This window comes from Lissotriton helveticus, chromosome 5_1 (genome assembly GCF_964261635.1).
Source record: "Lissotriton helveticus chromosome 5_1, aLisHel1.1, whole genome shotgun sequence".
In the NCBI taxonomy this organism is placed as follows: Eukaryota; Metazoa; Chordata; class Amphibia; order Caudata; family Salamandridae; genus Lissotriton; species Lissotriton helveticus.
In genome coordinates this window covers 226,099,371-226,120,157 of record NC_136065.1, presented here as the reverse complement: position 1 = coordinate 226,120,157, position 20,787 = coordinate 226,099,371, and the positions used below count along the sequence as shown (strand labels likewise).

General features: G+C 48.0%; 1 protein-coding gene across 1 annotated transcript in view; it reads right to left on the bottom strand.

Annotated features, from left to right (window-relative positions):
• Nucleotides 1-20,787, bottom strand: part of ABCA2 (ATP binding cassette subfamily A member 2) — a 693,258-nt gene that overhangs the window by 270,128 nt on the left and 402,343 nt on the right. Inside the window, exons 14-16 of the mRNA XM_078642051.1 lie at nucleotides 19,774-19,947; nucleotides 19,261-19,363; nucleotides 15,037-15,151 (exon numbers count right to left, since the gene is read on the bottom strand). Coding sequence (XP_078498177.1) covers nucleotides 15,037-15,151; nucleotides 19,261-19,363; nucleotides 19,774-19,947 — 392 coding nt within the window. The remainder of the gene's footprint in view (nucleotides 1-15,036; nucleotides 15,152-19,260; nucleotides 19,364-19,773; nucleotides 19,948-20,787) is intronic.

The following is a 20,787-nucleotide window of genomic DNA, read 5'->3' as shown; positions in this document are numbered from 1 at the left end:
GCAATAAAATTCGAAATGTTTACGTCACTTGTTTTTTCGATATCTTCACATGGCTCATTCTGTTTGGAAAAGAAGAATTACTGAGAATAGAAGTGTGCCGGCCACGTCACCAAATAGGATCTACTGACCCTGGAAAACTGTGCTCTGAACAAAAAGGGTAGGAAGTGGGCCGACCTTTTTAACACCTCCCTCCCGCCACCATGATTGGTCTGAGTGCTTCTGTAAAGTAACAAAGGAGCTGGATCAATACTAGTGATGTTTGATCAATGAGCTGCATAATTGCGAAGACCAATGAGCATAACCCATGGGGCCCTCTTTGTAAGGGGGTGGATGAGGAGAGAGGGTGAACTGTGCACAGTGACAGAACCAGCACTTTCTGCTCTTATGCGGTTGACTAGGCTGGTGAGGATAGTAGGCTTCCCAGAAGGCAGAGGTGTCTCCTGCCAGGGAACTTGGACTCTTTTTTAGGTCTCGACTACAAACGTTTAGTTCTCGGATGACCAGACCTATTGTTTCCAATATACATAGATTGAGTATTTGGTTAGTTAATTTGTCTTTGTGATTGGATGGCTTTGTTATCTGTCTCGGTTGTCTGCTCATGATTCAATGGCGTTCCTCCCGGTCACTGTGTTTGTCCCTCCTACAAGCATTTTGGTTTCATAGTGTTCTGTTTGCCATGAATCCTTCCACTGATGACATTGTTTACATAAAAGGAAGTACTTTTATTTTTTTACTTTTTGCTCTAGATGGGAGTGCATGTGTTTCCTTGCTCTCGCCTCAGCTGCCTCACGTTTCACTTGCCCTTGCTCGCAGTGAAGCTTTCCCCATCCATTGCTTCCTCCAAACTTCCCTGATCGTCTTTTAGAATTGTAAAATCTTTATTTAAATTGTACCCCCTTTCTACACTTGCTGAGCAGTGACTGCACATCATCTCATCTATTGTTGCTCAAACTACTACTCCAATTTTCTGCCAGTCCAGGCCTTTCTTAAAATGTGCTTTCATGCACATTTAATTTTTTAGGGCTCGCCTGCTGATGCGCTTCAGCGCATAGCTGGCGAAGCTCTATTGTGGCTTAAACAGAGGTTAACCACCACTGGCGATTCCACTGGCGATTCCTTCAAGTGCATGTGCTTTTTAGGTCATTGCGCTTGCGCAAGCCCTAAAAAGCGCGTGCACAATGCCACCAGCCGCCTGCCTGCCTGCCTCGCATTACCACATCAAAGGCAGCCCTCCGAGCGCATTTCTCACCCCCTAATTATTCACGGCTGGCCGGCAGGCACATCAAAGGCTGCTGCTGCCGTGACTCGCATTTCTCCTCCCTCCTCCCCTATCACTGCCCAGGCCGGCCGTACTTTCTCTTTACACGGGCGCCCATTCCTGAATCACTTGAAATCTCTCCACATTATTTGCATTTTGTTAATTAAAAAAATTAACTACAACACAGCGTTGCACATTTTTCTCGACTTCGGAAGGATGAGTCCCAATCTCATTTGTGCAAAGTGTAGTAATGGGATTATTGGAGAGTTAGAGAAACGTGCTCACAATACTTTTACGCGATGCTTGCTTCATTCGGCATTATGCTCAGTAGTGGATCGGATACTTTAATTTATCATGTAGGTCTCCGCTGCCAAAGAAATTCCACATGCTCGACGGCGTCTCTATCAGCCACACATGAGGCAAGGTTAATGTTGATATTTTACCGGACATAAGACTGTATCAACATGTACATGTTGCTGCGCTATGTTTACTGCGCTTTTCAAATAATTTGCTGCGTTTTAACAGAGTGCATCCAAAATATAAGCTGTATGTCTCACTGCTTGTTAAAGTTTTCAATTCTTCTCTACCTTTCCAGAAATTTTCGTTAAGTTGTCTTAAGTGCCATTAATTGGTCACCATCACCGCCCAGGCCGGCCGTACTTTCTCTTTACACGGGCGCCCATTCCTGAATCACTTGAAATCTCTCCACATTATTTGCATTTTGTTAATTAAAAAAATTAACTACAACACAGCGTTGCACATTTTTCTCGACTTCGGAAGGATGAGTCCCAATCTCATTTGTGCAAAGGTTTGTAATGGCATTATTGGAGAGTTAGAGAAACGTGCTCACAATACTTTTACGCGATGCTTGCTTCATTCGGCATTATGCTCAGTAGTGGATCGGATACTTTAATTTATCATGTAGGTCTCCGCTGCCAAAGAAATTCCACATGCCCGACGGCGTCTCTATCAGCCACACATGAGGCAAGGTTAATGTTGATATTTTACCGGACATAAGACTGTATCAACATGTACATGTTGCTGCGCTATGTTTACTGCGCTTTTCAAATAATTTGCTGCGTTTTAACAGAGTGCATCCAAAATATAAGCTGTATGTCTCACTGCTTGTTAAAGTTTTCAATTCTTCTCTACCTTTCCAGAAATTTTCGTTAAGTTGTCTTAAGTGCCATTAATTGGTCACCATCACCGCCCAGGCCGGCCGTACTTTCTCTTTACACGGGCGCCCATTCCTGAATCACTTGAAATCTCTCCACATTATTTGCATTTTGTTATTAAAAAAAATTAACTACAACACAGCGTTGCACATTTTTCTCGACTTCGGAAGGATGAGTCCCAATCTCATTTGTGCAAAGTGTTGTAATGAGATTATTGGAGAGTTAGAGAAACGTGCTCACAATACTTTTACGCGATGCTTGCTTCATTCGGCATTATGCTCAGTAGTGGATCGGATACTTTAATTTATCATGTAGGTCTCCGCTGCCAAAGAAATTCCACATGCCCGACGGCGTCTCTATCAGCCACACATGAGGCAAGGTTAATGTTGATATTTTACCGGACATAAGACTGTATCAACATGTACATGTTGCTGCGCTATGTTTACTGCGCTTTTCAAATAATTTGCTGCGTTTTAACAGAGTGCATCCAAAATATAAGCTGTATGTCTCACTGCTTGTTAAAGTTTTCAATTCTTCTCTACCTTTCCAGAAATTTTCGTTAAGTTGTCTTAAGTGCCATTAATTGGTCACCATCACCGCCCAGGCCGGCCGTACTTTCTCTTTACACGGGCGCCCATTCCTGAATCACTTGAAATCTCTCCACATTATTTGCATTTTGTTAATAAAAAAAATTAACTACAACACAGCGTTGCACATTTTTCTCGACTTCGGAAGGATGAGTCCCAATCTCATTTGTGCAAAGTGTTGTAATGGGATTATTGGAGAGTTAGAGAAACGTGCTCACAATACTTTTACGCGATGCTTGCTTCATTCGGCATTATGCTCAGTAGTGGATCGGATACTTTAATTTATCATGTAGGTCTCCGCTGCCAAAGAAATTCCACATGCCCGACGGCGTCTCTATCAGCAAGGTTAATGTTGATATTTTACCGGACATAAGACTGTATCAACATGTACATGTTGCTGCGCTATGTTTACTGCGCTTTTCAAATAATTTGCTGCGTTTTAACAGAGTGCATCCAAAATATAAGCTGTATGTCTCACTGCTTGTTAAAGTTTTCAATTCTTCTCTACCTTTCCAGAAATTTTCGTTAAGTTGTCTTAAGTGCCATTAATTGGTCACCATCACCGCCCAGGCCGGCCGTACTTTATCTTTACACGGGCGCCCATTCCTGAATCACTTGAAATCTCTCCACATTATTTGCATTTTGTTAATTAAAAAAATTAACTACAACACAGCGTTGCACATTTTTCTCGACTTCGGAAGGATGAGTCCCAATCTCATTTGTGCAAAGTGTTGTAATGGGATTATTGGAGAGTTAGAGAAACGTGCTCACAAGTTACATTTTTATGCAAATCATCTGAGTAAATAAACAATAGCATGGTGCCGTTTGCGTCCTTGACTTGATCTGGTTTTTATTTTTATTTTGCTATTATTCTCACAAAGGCTAAGGTCTGCCTACTTTAGTATTAAGTGCTATACGTCGCATAAGCAACAGCTAACCATTCACTCACCCACGCAACGCCACTCACCCACGCAACGCCACTCACCCACGCAACGCCACTCACACACGCAACGCCACTCACACACGCAACGCCACTCACACACGCAACGCCACTCACACACGCAACGCCACACACACACGCAACGCCACACACACATGCAACGCCACACACACATGCAACGCCACACACACATGCAACGCCACTCACACATGCAACGCCACTCACACATGCAACGCCACTCACACACGCAACGCCACTCACCCACGCAACGCCACTCACCCACGCAACGCCACTCACCCACGCAACGCCACTCAGCCACGCAACGCCACTCACACACGCAACGCCACTCACACACGCAACGCCACTCACACACGCAACGCCACACACACACGCAACGCCACACACACATGCAACGCCACACACACATGCAACGCCACACACACATGCAACGCCACACACACATGCAACGCCACACACACATGCAACACCACACACACATGCAACGCCACTCACACATGCAACGCCACTCACACATGCAACGCCACTCACACACGCAACGCCACTCACACACGCAACGCCACTCAACAACGCAACGCCACTCAACAACGCAACGCCACTCACCCACGCAACGCCACTCACCCACGCAACGCCACTCACCCACGCAACGCCACTCACCCACGCAACGCCACTCAGCCACGCAACGCCACTCACACACGCAACGCCACTCACACACGCAACGCCACTCACACACGCAACGCCACTCACACACGCAACGCCACTCACACACGCAACGCCACTCACACACGCAACGCCACTCACACACGCAACGCCACTCACACACGCAACGCCACTCACACACGCAACGCCACACACACACGCAACGCCACACACACATGCAACGCCACACACACATGCAACACCACACACACATGCAACGCCACTCACACATGCAACGCCACTCACACATGCAACGCCACTCACACACGCAACGCCACTCACACACGCAACGCCACTCAACAACGCAACGCCACTCAACAACGCAACGCCACTCACCCACGCAACGCCACTCACCCACGCAACGCCACTCACCCACGCAACGCCACTCACCCACGCAACGCCACTCAGCCACGCAACGCCACTCAGCCACGCAACACCACTCACACACAACGCCACTCACACACGCAACGCCACTCACACACGCAACGCCACTCACACACGCAACACCACTCACACACGCAACGCCACTCACACACGCAACGCCACTCACACACGCAACGCCACTCACACACGCAACGCCACACACACACGCAACGCCACACACACATGCAACGCCACTCACACATGCAACGCCACACACGCAACGCCACACACACATGCAACGCCACTCACCCACGCAACGCCACTCACCCACGCAACGCCACTCACCCACGCAACGCCACTCACCCACGCAACGCCACTCACCCACGCAACGCTACTCAGCCACGCAACGCCACTCAGCCACGCAACGCCACTCAGCCACGCAAAGCCACTCAGCCACGCAACGCCACTCAGCCACGCAACGCCACTCACCCACGCAACGCCACTCACCCACGCAACGCCACTCACCCACGCAACGCCACTCATCCACGCAACGCCACTCACCCACGCAACGCCACTCACCCACGCAACGCCACTCATCCACGCAACGCCACTCATCCACGCAACGCCACTCATCCACGCAACGCCACTCATCCATTTGCAAAACGAAAAATGTCAAACTCTTCTATTGCGAGTCCTATTGCATTTTCAATGCTTGTTTTTATTTTTCATTAACCACTCTAAGATTGGTGCCCAGCATCTTGGAATGGCAGTTAAAAAAAAATGGCGACCAAGACGCACACTTCATCATACAAGCATCAAGCATCAAAATACATCCTCACACAATGATCATTTTGTGTCAAGACATGTACATTCCGTGACACGTGGATGTGCAAGGAGGTCACCTTCAAATGGGCTTCCGCAGATGGATTCCCAGCCCAAGACTAGGCAAAGTCAATAATTCGACTATTTTAAGCAGAAGAAAAAAAGGCTTTGTCAATGCTTGCATTACAAGGTTCAAACCGGTCGAAGGAGTCAAAGATTTAGGAATGAAGAAAAAATAAACAGGCAACCGACCAAACATTAATGATCAGGTTACAGAGTGCTGGGTGCTCTGCTGCCCAGAGGCAGCTCATCTTAAATGGCATTGGAGCGTTGCTGCACCTGCTGCTAGTCCAGCAGGCAAACACTAATAAATAAAATGACATAATAATGCCATTTTATTTTGCCGCCACCAGCTTACGCGGTGTACAGCGCGAGCGTGAGACAGGGGGGCGGGGCTGATTTCGGCTTTTGCAGGATTACTGCTGCCACCCTCTCAGTGCACGTCGGGTTGGCCGGCTGGCTGGCTACCTATGGCCAGCAATCGCCAGGCAGTGAAACAGCCGGGGGATTGCTGGGACAGGCCCCAGGCCTCAAAATGAGCTCTGGGTTAGCCTGCTCCCACCAATCCTTGAGCTGCTCTTATATTGAGAACGGATACATAATGCAATGGGCAACCCGAACAACCCTTGAGGGCTTGGGCAAAGTAAATGGTAGGGTACAGGTGCCGTCAAGGGATTTATTCACGTATTTTAATTTAGATTATTAGTGTACTAAGTTGGTGAGGTCAAATGAATGATAACCTTAGGTGGTGGTTAATTCCAGCTATTTGATACCCTAGTCTAATAGTGATAACAAATCAGGAAATAATACCTTTTCACATATGATTCAAATCATCAAGGACCAACACCTTTTCTTCCATAATTTGTTGTGATTTTTAGCAAGAAGAAAGGTGTCCACAAATGTTACAGTGAAGGTTCTCAACTGCTATTGTCACCTCTGTGTCACATTATTTGTATAATGTTTACAAAAGTACCCTTTTTTGAGTAAGATAAAATCAAATATTTTTCTATATACACCCTCTCATTGTTTTTATTTGTATTTGCTTTGTTTACTTCTACAATGATGATTTGAATCATATGTGAAAAGCTATGATTTCCTGATTTGTTATCACTATTAGACTAGGGTATCAAATAGCTGGAATTAACCAACACCTGAGGTTATCATTCATTTGACCTCACCAACCAAGTACACTAATAATCTAAATTAAAATATGTGAATAAATCCCTTGATGGCACTTGTACCCTACCCTCATATTGAGAGCAGCTCCAAGATTGGTCAGGAGTCACGTTCCACTGGGCAGGACGTCATGTCGCACCACTCTAGGCGGGAATGCTGCACCAGGCAGGTGAGTTGGCAGCATGGCGCCCCCGCCCCCCACATATTTTTATACTGCCAAGAAGGAAATTGCTTCATTCTTGACCCCAGATTCAATATTAACTGGGGTGCACTGGGCCCCACACACCACAGTGCACCTGCTGCAGTACATGAGAGGCGCAGGCCTGTCCGGTATGATCCAGACTTTAATACATAACCGATCACTGCGGAGGTCTCGCGAGCTCCATTGGCTGCACATTGATGGGATACAAAAGGCTGGAGTCGGTGATATTAATTTGGCATAGATCTTTGCAGACACCTGCCCCCACCCCCCACTTGCATCTTGGCTCTTCAGCAGCAATCTCCACATGAGCATCCCTGGCACCCAGTAGAAAGGGACCAGCTGGCAACTCCTTGCCACTGCACACAGATGGCCAGCCCGAAGCAAGTGCTCCAGAAATTCACCGAAACAAAAGACAAAAAAAGCTGAACTACTGACCGAGCAAAGGCAGAGAAGCAGCTTTATTCAGTTCCACCTCAAACCTTTCCCAATTCCATTTCCTCATGGGCACAGTTAGCAGATGGCAGCATCCCGCTCCGCCTTAGATGACCCCCCTGGTCCTGCTTTGGCACCGTAGGTGATTCTCGTGTTCCGCCAGAGGCTCAAGACCAGTCAGATCAATGGCTTCTCAGCCTGGCATGGCGCCCGCAGCCATTCATCACCGTCTGGTTAGCAGTCCGAGCTTGGCAGAGTCTCTGCGTGCCACCGTAGACAGCACACACTGCGGACGATGCTGGCAGGATACACAGGTGTGGCAGGGTGCCAGGAGAAAAATGCTGTGTTCGCTACACAGATGCTGGCAGCGTTCTCCTCGCAGCTTGGTACCTGAGGGGAGAGTCAGACAGGAACAGCAAATACTTCAGCAAGAGTAAGTGTTATGTACTGCGCGACTGACAATCCTCGCCAACAAGCACATTTATTTATGCTAACTGGAAAAGTATAATTTAACGCCTTGTACAAGTGCCAACCCAGGAGTTGACTGAGGAAATCACAGTCCTATGTCCGATGCACAAGGAATGTTGGGAAGGTTTGCGCATTCCAGTTTAACCGTTTTATAACGAGCTCCTGCAAGACAGTGAGCTTCAAGGCACTTTACATAAAATCCATTTTGGGTATATGACAATAAAAGGGCCTTGTAGGACAATAACTTATTAGCTGTGAAGGACTGGGTCCTTCATAAATATTTAGGGCTCGGTTTATATATTGGTGGCAAGAGAACTCCATCGCCATTACGTCAGACTTCCCTCCCCGCCAACATAGTGATCGGCCCACCAGATTTATGTGCCGGTGGACCTCAAGTTTGGCCACGGTGGAGACTACTCCATCTCTGCTGTGGGCAAAGTTCCCTGATGGCCTTGCGGAGTAATGGCTATCAGAGGCTGATGTCATTCGCCCACCCTATTTAGAAAGCCAGAATGACAGGTCAGTTTTCACGGCCGGTCACCGCCAGAAAAAAATGCTAAATGCTCCCCTAGCCATCTGAAAGGACTCCAATGGGGAGTAAGAATTGCATTTTCAAGTTTCGGTATTTTCTTTTTAAAAATAAAAACAGAGAACTGTTTGATATAGGGCTCCATCCCACCAGCGCAGTCCATTCCTGGGTGCCCTTGGGAGCTTGCTTTTTCTGTTCTCCCGCCAGCTAGCGACCAGCGAGACCAGAAGCACGCGGAAACTGTCAGGTGCTTCCGCGTCCCCTCCCCACTGAATTCAGGCACAGGTGGAAGAGGGAACTATCCACATGCTCTTTGATCCCTGGTAACTGGGGCCCCCCAGAAACCTGCTCTACCTGGGAGCATGGCAGTGCACATTTTGCCCAGTAAAGGGTTTTTGTTGGCTCTTGCACTGGCCCTGGGGAGATAGGGCCCCGGGGACACGACAAAGAAATAAGTAAGGGGGAATGCACATTCCCACTCTGGGAAATGGTTTCTTTTCTGCAATGCACCTTGGCCCTCCCCATGGAACTTGTGGGTGCTTTTAGTATCCTTTTGCGCCTGGTGGCCAGTTCAATCAAACAGGACTGTTGATTTTCAGCCTCTTGGTCTCTAAAATGTGTTATGCTTCTAAGTACTAGATTTTTACTGCACTCCCTCCTTGTGAAGGACTGGTCCCTTCTCTGGGGGCCAGGCACCTATTCCTGGGCCCAGGGTTCTCCTCAGCAGTGTCCTCCAAGGCCCCAAGGCAAAGAGCCCTCCCTGACTGCACTCCTTATGCCCCACCGCATTTTGGTTGGCCACACTTGCAGAGCACCTGGGGCTGCAGAAGTCAGGGTCCCCTTCCCAGCAGGTCCATCCCTCTACTATCCCTCAGAGGATTAATGAGAGACCAGTGGCCCAGAAGAAACAAATCCTAGTAAATGGGTACCAACTGAAGACAGTAGTCCTTGAATCCAACCTTACAGTAGGGGGCAGCTGTCTTCCTGCTTACATCTGGGCATTCGACGGGCGTCGCTTCAACAAGGTCTAGACTCTGCTCAAAACTCTTTCCATTGTGCAGGGTTTTAAAGCGGCGATGTAAAGTTCTAGAAGGCAGGCACCTTTGCTCAATTCTAGAGCGACACATCACTCCACCCGTACCCCAACCCTCCTGTACAACATTTTGGGGCACTGCAACATGGCGACTTGAAGGGGTTTGTTGAAAGACCTCATTGAGAGCCTGAAACCACGCCCCAAACTGCTATGGCTGTCTGGTCTCGTCAAAGGGAAGCCCCTCATGGGTTTGGCTCCAGAGGCCTGGCAGTCCGCCCTTAAATCCGGACACTCAAAGCCAAACGTGTCTGCAGAGCAAGACACAAATGTTGACATTGTGTGCCCAGTGTCTACACCACAGTGTATGTTTGCACTCGAGATGGCTTTCTGCTCTGCATCCAGCTCCTCACATCTATTTCTATGGGCATTCGGGTGGTCCTGCATGAGTGTCTCCACCTCCTCCCATTGAAACCGGTCATTGCCGTAGCAGGTCTTAGAGGAGCTGATCTAAAGTGGTTTCAATCCTTTTTAGCAAACCGGAGACAATCAGTGTGGCTCTCACCATATAAATCCGACACATACAACCTCAATTGTGGAGTACCGCAGGGCTCATCATTACCTCCGCACCTCTTCAACGTATATATGCGACCCCTCATAATCACGCTCTGTCAGATGGGTGCACAGATTTATAACTATGCTGACGACATGCAGCTGATTTTCTCCATAGAAGATTCCATAAACTCTAAGGAGTTCCTTAGGAATACTATGTTGTTTATCAGGAACTGGATGAATAAAACCCGGCTAAAATTAAATTCAGATAAATCATTATCACCAACAATAAACTTCAGCATTGGACCCCTTACTCACTAACCCCCAGAATTAGGAGCGGCACCTGCCCCAAAGACCTCGATTAAGAGTCTGGGCATTCATATGGACTCTGAGCTCACTATGCACTCGCAAATTGGGGCAGTCATTCAGCCGGTTTCTTCAAACTTAGGAAACTGCGTAAAATCAGAAGGTTTTTCAGCAGGGAGGCCAGCATTCAAATCATCGTTGCCTTGATCTTATCCAAAATTGACTATGCCCATGCAATATACTTAGGCCTCCAGCGTAACCAGATACACTTTCTGCAGCGGATACAAAATCAGGCAACAAGAATCATCTATCAACAAGTCAGACGTTGCCACGTTAAACCACTGCTGAAAGAGCTGCACTGGCTTCCAGTGGAGCAGCGTTCCATATTTAAAACAGGCTGCATCCTGTTCATAGCCATTCATGGTACTCGCTCCAAGTACATTTCCTCAAATATTCTCAGGTACTCCCCAACACTCATCTTAAGATCCATGCACATAAATCTACTGGTGGTATCTGGTTTCAGACGTAAGCGCACAGGAGGATCACGCTTCTCAATTCAGGGACTCAAGTTCTGGAACGTCCTGCCCATGTCATTGAGAATAGAAATGGACCATATGCGTTTCAGGAAAAAGCTGAAGACCTGGCTTTTCTCACAAGCTTACTGTTAGACTTGGCCTTCTCTTAGCGGTGTCTCCAAGGATGGAATAAGAAATTTATCAGCACCAAGAAACCTATTGGTGAATGCGCGCACTACAAACTTTCAATAACATAACATAACATAACAGTAGTGCAACAGAGGTTTCAATGCACCTCCTGCTATCCGCTTTCCCACAGTATTGATGCGCTTACTTTTCTTAACTGGGCCTGGAGCGTCCCCTGTGGCCTGGGCGGATGCCATCTTTGTGGTAGCCAGAGAGTATGGGGGATTGGCTCCAGATGCAAAAATGGTCCTCATCTATATTTTATACTTCTTTATGCAGGGCGCAACCACCTTAGTCACGGACTAGGTCATTATATTTATCAGGAGCACACTTAAGAAGACCTGGCTTGGCAGTTCGAGCTAGGATTGTTCCCTTAAGGAACAGGGTCAAGACTGATTTGCATATGGCCGAGTCTGAACTGGAGTGGCAAAGAGCTAAAGAACGAAGATGGATCCAGCCCGGATCTGTAACTGGGGGAGAGTGTTGAAAACGATTCAGCGCTCTGTCCATCATCTCCTTGTGTTGTCTTTGTTGACACTTTAGCATTCCAATAAGCATAGCTAGCAACTGAAGACTATCTTTGGTCTTAGAGAGGGTCTACTCCAAAAAGTCATCCTGTCTTCAACAACATGCATGGAAAGCTTATGGTGTTGAGCCCCTGTCTGTATAATAGCATGGCATACTGTATTGTCGTTTGGTGGAGACTGTTTCGCCGAGTATGGTTCTAGGTTATGATCCTCCTGGGGAGGAGGGGGTGGTCGATATTGTAATCTTTGCATGGGTCATTTCCATTCTCTGCACCTGTAGGTTGATCAAACGAGTCCCCTCCCCCTTACCGGCTGTATGCATCTGGGAAGGAGAGGACTAACTTTCTTGGGACTCTGGCAAAGGTGGAGGTAGTCGCAGTGGTGAGACTTCCGCTTGGTAGTGGATGAGGTGGTGGGGTGATTGGCAGTGATGGTGGTGGTAAAAGTGAGCCAGGCAGTGCCTGCTTAGATGTACCAGGTGGAGGGGAAGTTGGAGGTGCTGTTACTTGATCCTTTAGTTTTTTTTAAGGACTGGCTGACGAGGTGCTTTGTGCGCAAGTTCCTCCTAGCAAGTCAGACTCCGTTCTTTGCATTCGAGGCAGCATGGAAACCAGTCTTTGGCTGAGGAGGCTTCTCCGAAAACCGTGCCTGTCTTAGGATGAATAAAGAGATGCTTCCGTCTGGCAATGATCTCCTATGCCTATCTCTCGAGGATGGAAGGGTCAGAGGTTTCAGAGGTCGGTATCAAGAGGGGTTTCTGCTTCAATTTTCGCTCAGGCCTTGGAAGAAATATTTCCAGCTTCCCAGTCAAATGCTCTGTGCCCTTTGGCTGAGAAGGCATCAAGATAGGGCACGGATGGTGTCTCGGCTCCGAAGCTTTATCTCTGCTCTGACAAGAGCTCAAGGATGTCATGAGGCCGGAAGCCTGCTCAGCTGGTTCGGCGCTGAATGCCCGACTCCCTCGAGTGGTGGTCTGCCTCGGTATTGGGCTATTTCTAAGATTGTGTCTTTACTCAATAGCTGGGGTTGGTACTCCAAGACCTTGGGGTTTTCTTTGTTCTTGGTCCCACTGGCATCAACTCCAAAGGGTGTACCTTCTTCAGAGTCTTCTGAAGACTTGGGACTGGGCATGTGTTGGGTTAGTGGTGCGTCGGAGGGACCCATCTGCTCTTCCTCAACATTAAGTTGCATAGATCTGGAGTTTCAGATAGCAACCCACACCTACATCTTCAAGTTCCCCTCTCGTACCACAGCGTCTTCTTGCATCAGAAGGCGAGACAGAAATCACAAGTCAGCCCGTCGTGCTCAGGAGAGAGACAGAGGTTACAGACCACGTGGCGATTGGCGTAAGAGTATTTTATGTTTCCATGTGGACAGAATCTAAAGGGAATGTGCCATGTCTGCTGACATCCTCCAAGGGCAAGTCCTCAGTAACTGAAAGGAGCTGGGACCAGGTGCCATGTATTCGGTCATTGAGCCGACCGTGTCAATTTCAGGTGTAGATCGCAAACTGACAAAATGAAGCAGGGCCAGAAGTTTCAGCGGGAAACTGAATCAGAGCCGTAGCTTATCACATCTAAACCAGATGGCGGAAAAAAACAATCTAAGGGTGGAGTCTGTGCTCATGAGCATTGTGGATTAAGAAAAGACACTCCACAAGCATATTTCCTCAAAGAGAAACAACATGTAATGTCTTAGCCTAAATCTACATGGTAGGAGTATGCAAAGCATTTTTTATCTACAGCCACAAATGCATAGTTCACAGTATTTTTATAGTATTATGTTTAGTATCATTAGGCTGGAACATAAAATCCAATATAGGGCCCACATACGGTGTTCAGTGTAAAGAAAGACCATTTTGGAAATAAGCAGCAATAAGAAAACAGAAAAAAGGCAGGGGCACAGGCTTTACAAAGAAGCACAGAGCTTGCTTTTTCCACCTCCCATTATCCACTGCATACAATAATTTACTTTGAAACAAATCCATAAAACATGCATCCCTATGGTAAGCAACAAAGTCTCCATTTTAGGATTACAGTTTCAGAGTGATAGGCACACTGTGTAGTAGCAGGCACAGCTCCCGTCAAATATCTCATTGAATAAGGTGGGCCAGGAAGGAAACGGACAGCCAAAAACAAACTGTACCAAACAAGACTCTCTGGACGTCACAGTTGATCATGCATTTCCAAAGAACAGCTCATCTTTCCATTGTCACAGTAATCCAAGTTATTGTCAGCAAATATGCGAAAATTTCAACCCATTTTGTCATTCCCATCTAACCGATTTGAAGTTGTGTTTCCACTTTCTTGACAGATCCTGAGTCACTGACGGAACACAGTTACCCAGTAACTTCTTTTCCAACAAGGTATGAATACCAGGTGCCGTGCTCTTACAATCAGATGGATGAGGTTCATGTTCATTGTTAAACCCTATTCTGTTTCTTCCATCCTCCAGCTGGAGCCAATACCTTAAGATCCCCCCCTTTGTTGTAGGATAACATATGAGACGCTCTGGGGTCACTCACTATAGTTCACCTTCAGTGCTTTCCACAATGCTCCCTTTTAAATTGCTCTTAACATTTTCCATCTGTAAAAATACCATCTGGTCCATGTCCTGAGGAGACCCCCCCCCCCGCCCAACCACCTGGGTTGAAATGAATCATCTAACTCTGCAAAGTAACAAGGGCGTCTTAACTTACGGCTAGCAGCGACTACCGTAAGGATCCAACCTTAGACGGATGTGGCCCCACCTTTGATCATTGGGGCCATCTCCTTGTTACCCCTTCTGAAAGCTTTGTGGAAGTCAAACTGAATCATTTCCCTAAATAGCTAAATACATTTATGGATGGGTGTTGAGCCTTAAAATTCTTGTTTCAATGTAAAGCACTACCGTCCCTTTCGTGTCATGGGCAACGGTTCTATCCACTGCTAAAAAGCAACTTGTTTTGAAATGTAGTGTCCTTCTAATGCACTCACTTAAAAAAACCTCTCTCAATGATCAAATATGTGAAGACTAACAAAACTACCTTCAAAGATAATGTATGTTATGATAATACAATCATCCTTGGGCAGCAGAATATCCTCTTGTTCCCTGCTAGTTTCCAACTCAAACAAAAGTGCTTGGGAAGGCATGTTTTCTTGTGGGACTGAAGGAGGCATGGATTGAAAAGAAAGATATGGCTGGCATCTTACTTCCTTCAGACGGTGTTCCTTCTCGGCTACAATGTGCTGGATCATCATGGCCACCGAATATACCCAGGAAATCACCATGCAGAGTGGCATCATGTGTTCAATCACAAACAGGAAGCTGGAAGAAACAAAGGGAAGAGTTGCCATGGAAACAAAACGCAGACTTCTGGACTCGGTGCCTCCATTTTGTGGCAGATCTCGCTCAATGCTGTGCGACGAGCATCGGCAAAGAAAGCTCAACTCTCATCCATTCCTCAAAGGTCTGTATATTAAAAGGGTTTCAATTTCAAAATGGTCAATTTTTTATTAAAATGTAATATTTCATGCCCTTTCTCTGAGCCAAGGGAAACAAATGGGACAGAGTGAGGCTCAACTCCTGTGATTGAGAGGGGAAAGGGGAAGTGGTCAACAGGGAGAACTCCATACACTGAAACATCTTTTAAATTAATTGCATTTGAAGTAGGGCTTCCTAAGCCCCAACACAAGGTGTGAATGTTCCCATAAATTTGGACTTATGAGAGGTGGACATTGGATAAACAAGTTACATGCAAAAAGCCAGTGATTTGGGGTTTAGGCACTTCAGCATTGGTCTAGGACTCAGGCAATAAGTCAAGTCAAGTCAAAAATTTGTATAGCGCACTACTCACCCAGAGGGTCTCAAGGCGCTTGAGGGGAGGGGGGGTGGTTTTCGTTACTTATCAAATAGCCAAGTTTTGAGTTGTTTTCTGAAGGAGAGGTGGTTCTGTTTAAGGCGGAGTTGGGAGGGGAGAGAGTTCCAGGTTTTGGCCGCTAAGTAGGAGAAGGATCTTCCTCCCATGGTGGCTCTTCGGATGCGTGGAATCGTGGCGAGGGCTTGATTGGACGATCATAGTTGGTGGGTGGGAGTGTAAAAGGTTAGGCGCATGTTGAGGTATTTGGGTCCCAGGTCGTGGAGGGCTTTGTGTGCGTGGGTGAGGAGACGGAACGTTATTCTCTTGTTGACTGGGAGCCAGTGAAGGTCTCTCAGGTGACTGGATATGTGATTGTGGCGGGGTATGTCTAGGATGAGTCGGGCGGAGGCGTTCTAAATGCGTTGGAGTTTATTCTGTAATTTGGCTGTGGTTCTGGCGTAGAGGGTGTTTCCGTAGTCCAGTCGGCTTGTGACAAGAGCTTGGGTGACCGTCTTTCTTGTTTCGGTGGGGATCCAGCGGAAGATCTTTCTGAGGATACGTAAGATGTTAAAGCATGATGATGAGACGGCGTTGACTTGTCTGGTCATCGAGAGGGAGGAGTCTAGAATGAATCCCAGGTTGCGAGCATGGTCCGTTGGTTTGGGTGCGCTGCCCAGGGCCGGTGGCCACCATGAGTCGTCCCATGCGGAGGGGGATGATCCTAGGATGAGGACTTCCGTCTTCTCAGAATTCAGTTTTAAGCGGCTGTTCTTCATCCACTCAGCAACGTCTTTCATCCCTTCGTGTAGGTTAGTTTTAGCGGTGTTTGGGTCTTTGGTGAGGGAGAGGATCAGCTGGGTGTCGTCGGCGTAGGAGATGATATTGAGGTTGTGCTGGCGTGCGATGGATGCGAGGGGGCTCATGTAGATGTTGAAGAGGGTGGGGCTGAGCGATGATCCTTGTGGTACGCCGCAGATGACTTCGGTGGCCTCTGACCTGAAAGGGGGAGGCGGACTCTCTGGGTTCTTCCAGCGAGAAACGAGATGATCCAGTCCAGTGCTTTTCCTTGTATCCCGACGTTTCTGAGGCGTTGTACAAGGGTGCTATGACAGACCGTGTCAAACGCTGCGGAGAGGTCCAGGAGGATGAGGGCAGCTGTTTCCCCGTTGTCGAGAAGTGTTCGGATGTCGTCTGTAGCTGCGATGAGGGCGGTCTCGGTGCTGTATTTGGCTCGGAAGCAGGACTGTGAGGGGTCGAGGGAGCCGTTAGATTCAAGGAAGGCTGCGAGCTGATTGTTGACGGTCTTCTCTATGACCTTGGCAGGGAAAGGGAGGAGCGAGATGGGGCGGTAGTTCTTAAGTTCAGCCGGGTCTGCTGTGGGTTTTTTCATTAGAGCACTGAGTTCGGCATGTTTCTAGCTTTCTGGGAAGATAGCGGTGTTGAGGGAGCAGTTGATGATATCTCGGAGATGGGGTGCGATGATGGAGTCGGCCTTGTTGAAAATGTGGTGGGGGCATGGGTCGGTTGGTGATCCGGAGTGTATGGAGTTCATCAAGCGGATGGTGTCTTCAGTGCTGATTGGGTCCCAGGCGCCAAGGGTGGTGGTGGGGGGCTTCAGTTCGGTGGTGGTGAGGGGGGTGGACTGGTCGCCAAAGCTGTTATGTATGTCAGCGATTTTGCTGTGGAAGAATGAGGCTAGAGAGTTGCAGAGGTCTTGAGAGGGAGTGATGTCGTTAGAGCCGGCGCCGGGATTGGTTAGCTCTTTGACGATGCTGAAGAGTTCCTTGCTGTTGTGGGCGTTGTTGTCGAGTCGATCCTTGAATGCTAATTTCTTGGTGGATCGGATCAGCTGGTGGTGTTTGCGGGTGGCGTCCTTGAGGGCGGTCATGTTGTCTGTGGTTGGGTTTTTTCGCCAGGCTTTCTCGAGGGTGCGGCAGTTCTTTTTGGAGTTCTTGAGGTCGTCATTGAACCAGGAGGCTTTTTTGCTACCTGGTTTGTTGTGATGGTTTTTCAAGGGTGCTAATTCGTCGGCGCAGTGGGTGATCCATTGTGCGAGATTGATGGCTGCTTGGTTTGGGTCCGATGGTTTGGTGGGAAGGTTTTGGTTTAGCGATGTGGTGAGCTGGTCGGTGGTAATTTTGTTCCAGTGTCTGCGTGGGACTTGTTGTGGGTGGTGGTGGGTTGTGGTCTTTCTGAAGTTGAAGTGGATGCAGCTGTGGTCCGTCCAGTGGAGTCCTGTGGCGTGAATGAAGGAGATATGTTTGCTGGAGGAGAAGATTGGGTCGAGCGTGTGTCCGGCGTGGTGGTGGGGGTGTTTACCAGTTGTATGAGTCAGAGATTGGCGAGGTTGTCCAGCAGGGTGGTGGTGTTGCTGTCGTTATTCTTTTCCAGGCGGAAGTTGAGGTCCACTAGGAGAATGTAGTCCTCGGAGGGGAGGGCGTGTGGGCTGATAAAGTCAGTGATCTCTTCGCTGAATTGTGTGCGGGGTCCTGGTGGTCTGTAGATAAGGGTGCCTCTTAGTGTGGTCTTGGGGTCGGTGTGTATCTGGAAGTGGAGGTGTTCGGCGGCGGTGAAGGTGTCGTCGGAGCTGGTCGTGATGCGGATGGTGTTCTTGTGGACGATGGCGATGCCTCCTCCTGTTCGGTTGATGCGGTCCTTTCGGAAGATCTTGTAGCCGTCCGGGATGGCTATGGCGATGTCGGGCGCTGATGCGGTCTTCATCCAGGTTTCTGTAAGAAAGGCGACGTCCGCGTTGTGGTGTCCAGTAGGTTCCATAGTTCAATGGCGTGTCTGTGGACCGAGAGGGTGTTGAGCAGGATGCATTTCAGGTGGTTATTGTCGGAGCTCTGTTTGGCGTTAGTGGGCGTAGTGTAGGTCTTGATGCAACAGAACTTGCAGGATTGGCAGGTGAAGGGTCCATGGGTGCGTCCTGGGGCGGCTTGGTGGCAGTTGTGGAGTTGGCCGGTGTTGAGTGCAGAGAGGGTTGCGGCGTCGTAAGTTAGGTGGGAGGAGTTGGTTTGGCGGGGGCCAGGGGGTCTGGCACTGGGTGCGGTCCAGGCGCGGACGGGCGTAGACGGGCTTACCTTTGGCGCGCCATCGGCGTTCATGGGGCGCAACCGCTGCGCGTGAACGCTGCGCTTGCGTGCATCTGTCATAAATGGCTCGTGGAGGGGGCGGAGCGAGGGAGGAGCAGCTGGGAGGCGGGAGCGGGGTTGCGAGGTCTGGGGATGCCGGAGGACTACGGGGAGGGGCCGTGGGGGAGCAGGAGAGGCACAACAAATGGCACAAAAACAATGCAGGACGGGATCGGGGGGCACAATCTGGCACAGACACGCAAAGCGGCGATACCAGGCAAAGCGGAGCAATATTATGTAATGAAATGGGCAAATAAGGGAGACATCCCAGAAGCATGTGACCTTACTACTCTATGCTATTACAAGATGGAGCTGGCACGCACTGGAAACATTCACCTAATCACACTAACAGGGGAGAGTCTTGTCAAAGTTACTTCGAGCAGCCAGAACTGCTTCTACAGTATAATTATCCACCCAAGGTTACACATACTAGCGGTACTTACTCATCTCTGGTGTAACACGGGTAGGGAAACATCTGCACGTAGCTCCCGGGTTCCACCACGTCATGGCCAACAAATGTGTTAATAATGGCACGGTCCATCATGTCTGCGCAAATTAAGATAAGAGACAGATATAACTCCTGTGCATGTTCTTTATGTACAGCCAGTCGCAGAAGAATCCAGAGTTTGGTATAAGCAGGTTTATAACTTCACGCAGTTGTCCATGCAAAAATGGTCTATACGAGTATAGGTACAGAATCCATGCATGCACAATGCTCCATTTATCTACCAATATGTGCAATGTATGTAACTAGAGTGCATTTTTTCCTGTAAATCTGGTGGGAGCTGAAGCATTGGAAATCTTTAAAAGAATCAAATGTACTGCTTTGGGAAGTCATTAGACCGAGGGTCTGCACAGCCTGGCCACTAGACAACAAATATGTGCTATTGTCTCAGCTGATTTACACGTGTCTCTATAATCAACCCTAAAGTGCTGCCTTTAGGTTTGGGCCTCACCTTGGATCCACACAAAACCGTAGAGGAAGTAGAAGCGTCCCCCAGTGTTTGGACCCGGCCTCCAGTACGCCCGACGAATCTCATTGGTTTTCTCTGTGAAGCTGGAGTTCTGGCGGATCTTGTACATCACGTGTGGAGGGAGAGTTCCATCTTCACGTGTCTGAAATATTACACCTTGGAGAAGAATAGAGAACAGCCATGAAATTGAGATTAGAGCACTAATACCAGGTGGAGAAGAGAAGAAAGTCCAGGAGGGCACAGGGGACACTAATGTATGACAGGAGCAGGGAGAGTGAATTTGGCGAAAGGGGAAAGGAAAACAGCATACATAGGGGCAAAGGGCATAAGAAGATACATTGACAAAAAATGGAAACACAAAATGTTGATGAACAACAAAGGGTAAAAACTTGGAAACAAAAGGCAAAAAAGCTCTCTTGAGGCAGAAAAGATGGTACCAAACCATGTGTAACTGCACTAAATGAAGAAAAAGGGTGCACTGACGAAGGTTAATTCAAGAAGCCTTCAATGGGACCCAGGAGAATGGGAACACAATGAAGTGGGTGTGGGGGTGGAAAATGGAGAAAGGTAGAAAAGTTTGGTAGGACTACACAGACAGAGAGGGGTCAGTGTGGTACAAAATGGATAAAAAGATATACAAAAGGAGCAAAATGGGACATAGCGAAAACTTGGTGATAAATGTGGAAAAGTGCACAGTAAAAAACTTTTCGAAGGGAAGGTGTGGGATGAAGGGAAGGACGAAGAAGTGGGATGACGGAGCAATGGTGAAACAATGGAAAAGGGGAGGATACAAGAGAAGCTGGAGATGTGCAAGCATTGACAGAAAAAAGACCGAGGAACACATGTAGAACAAAGGAGGGAAAAAGAGAAGAAATGGAGAAGGGAAGGAAGGTAGAAAAGGACAAATGCAAGATAAACGAAGGACTGAAGAAGATCAAAAAACAAGAAAAGACAATGCAGCAGGGTAGACCTCAAAGAAGACCAGGTGAAAAAATA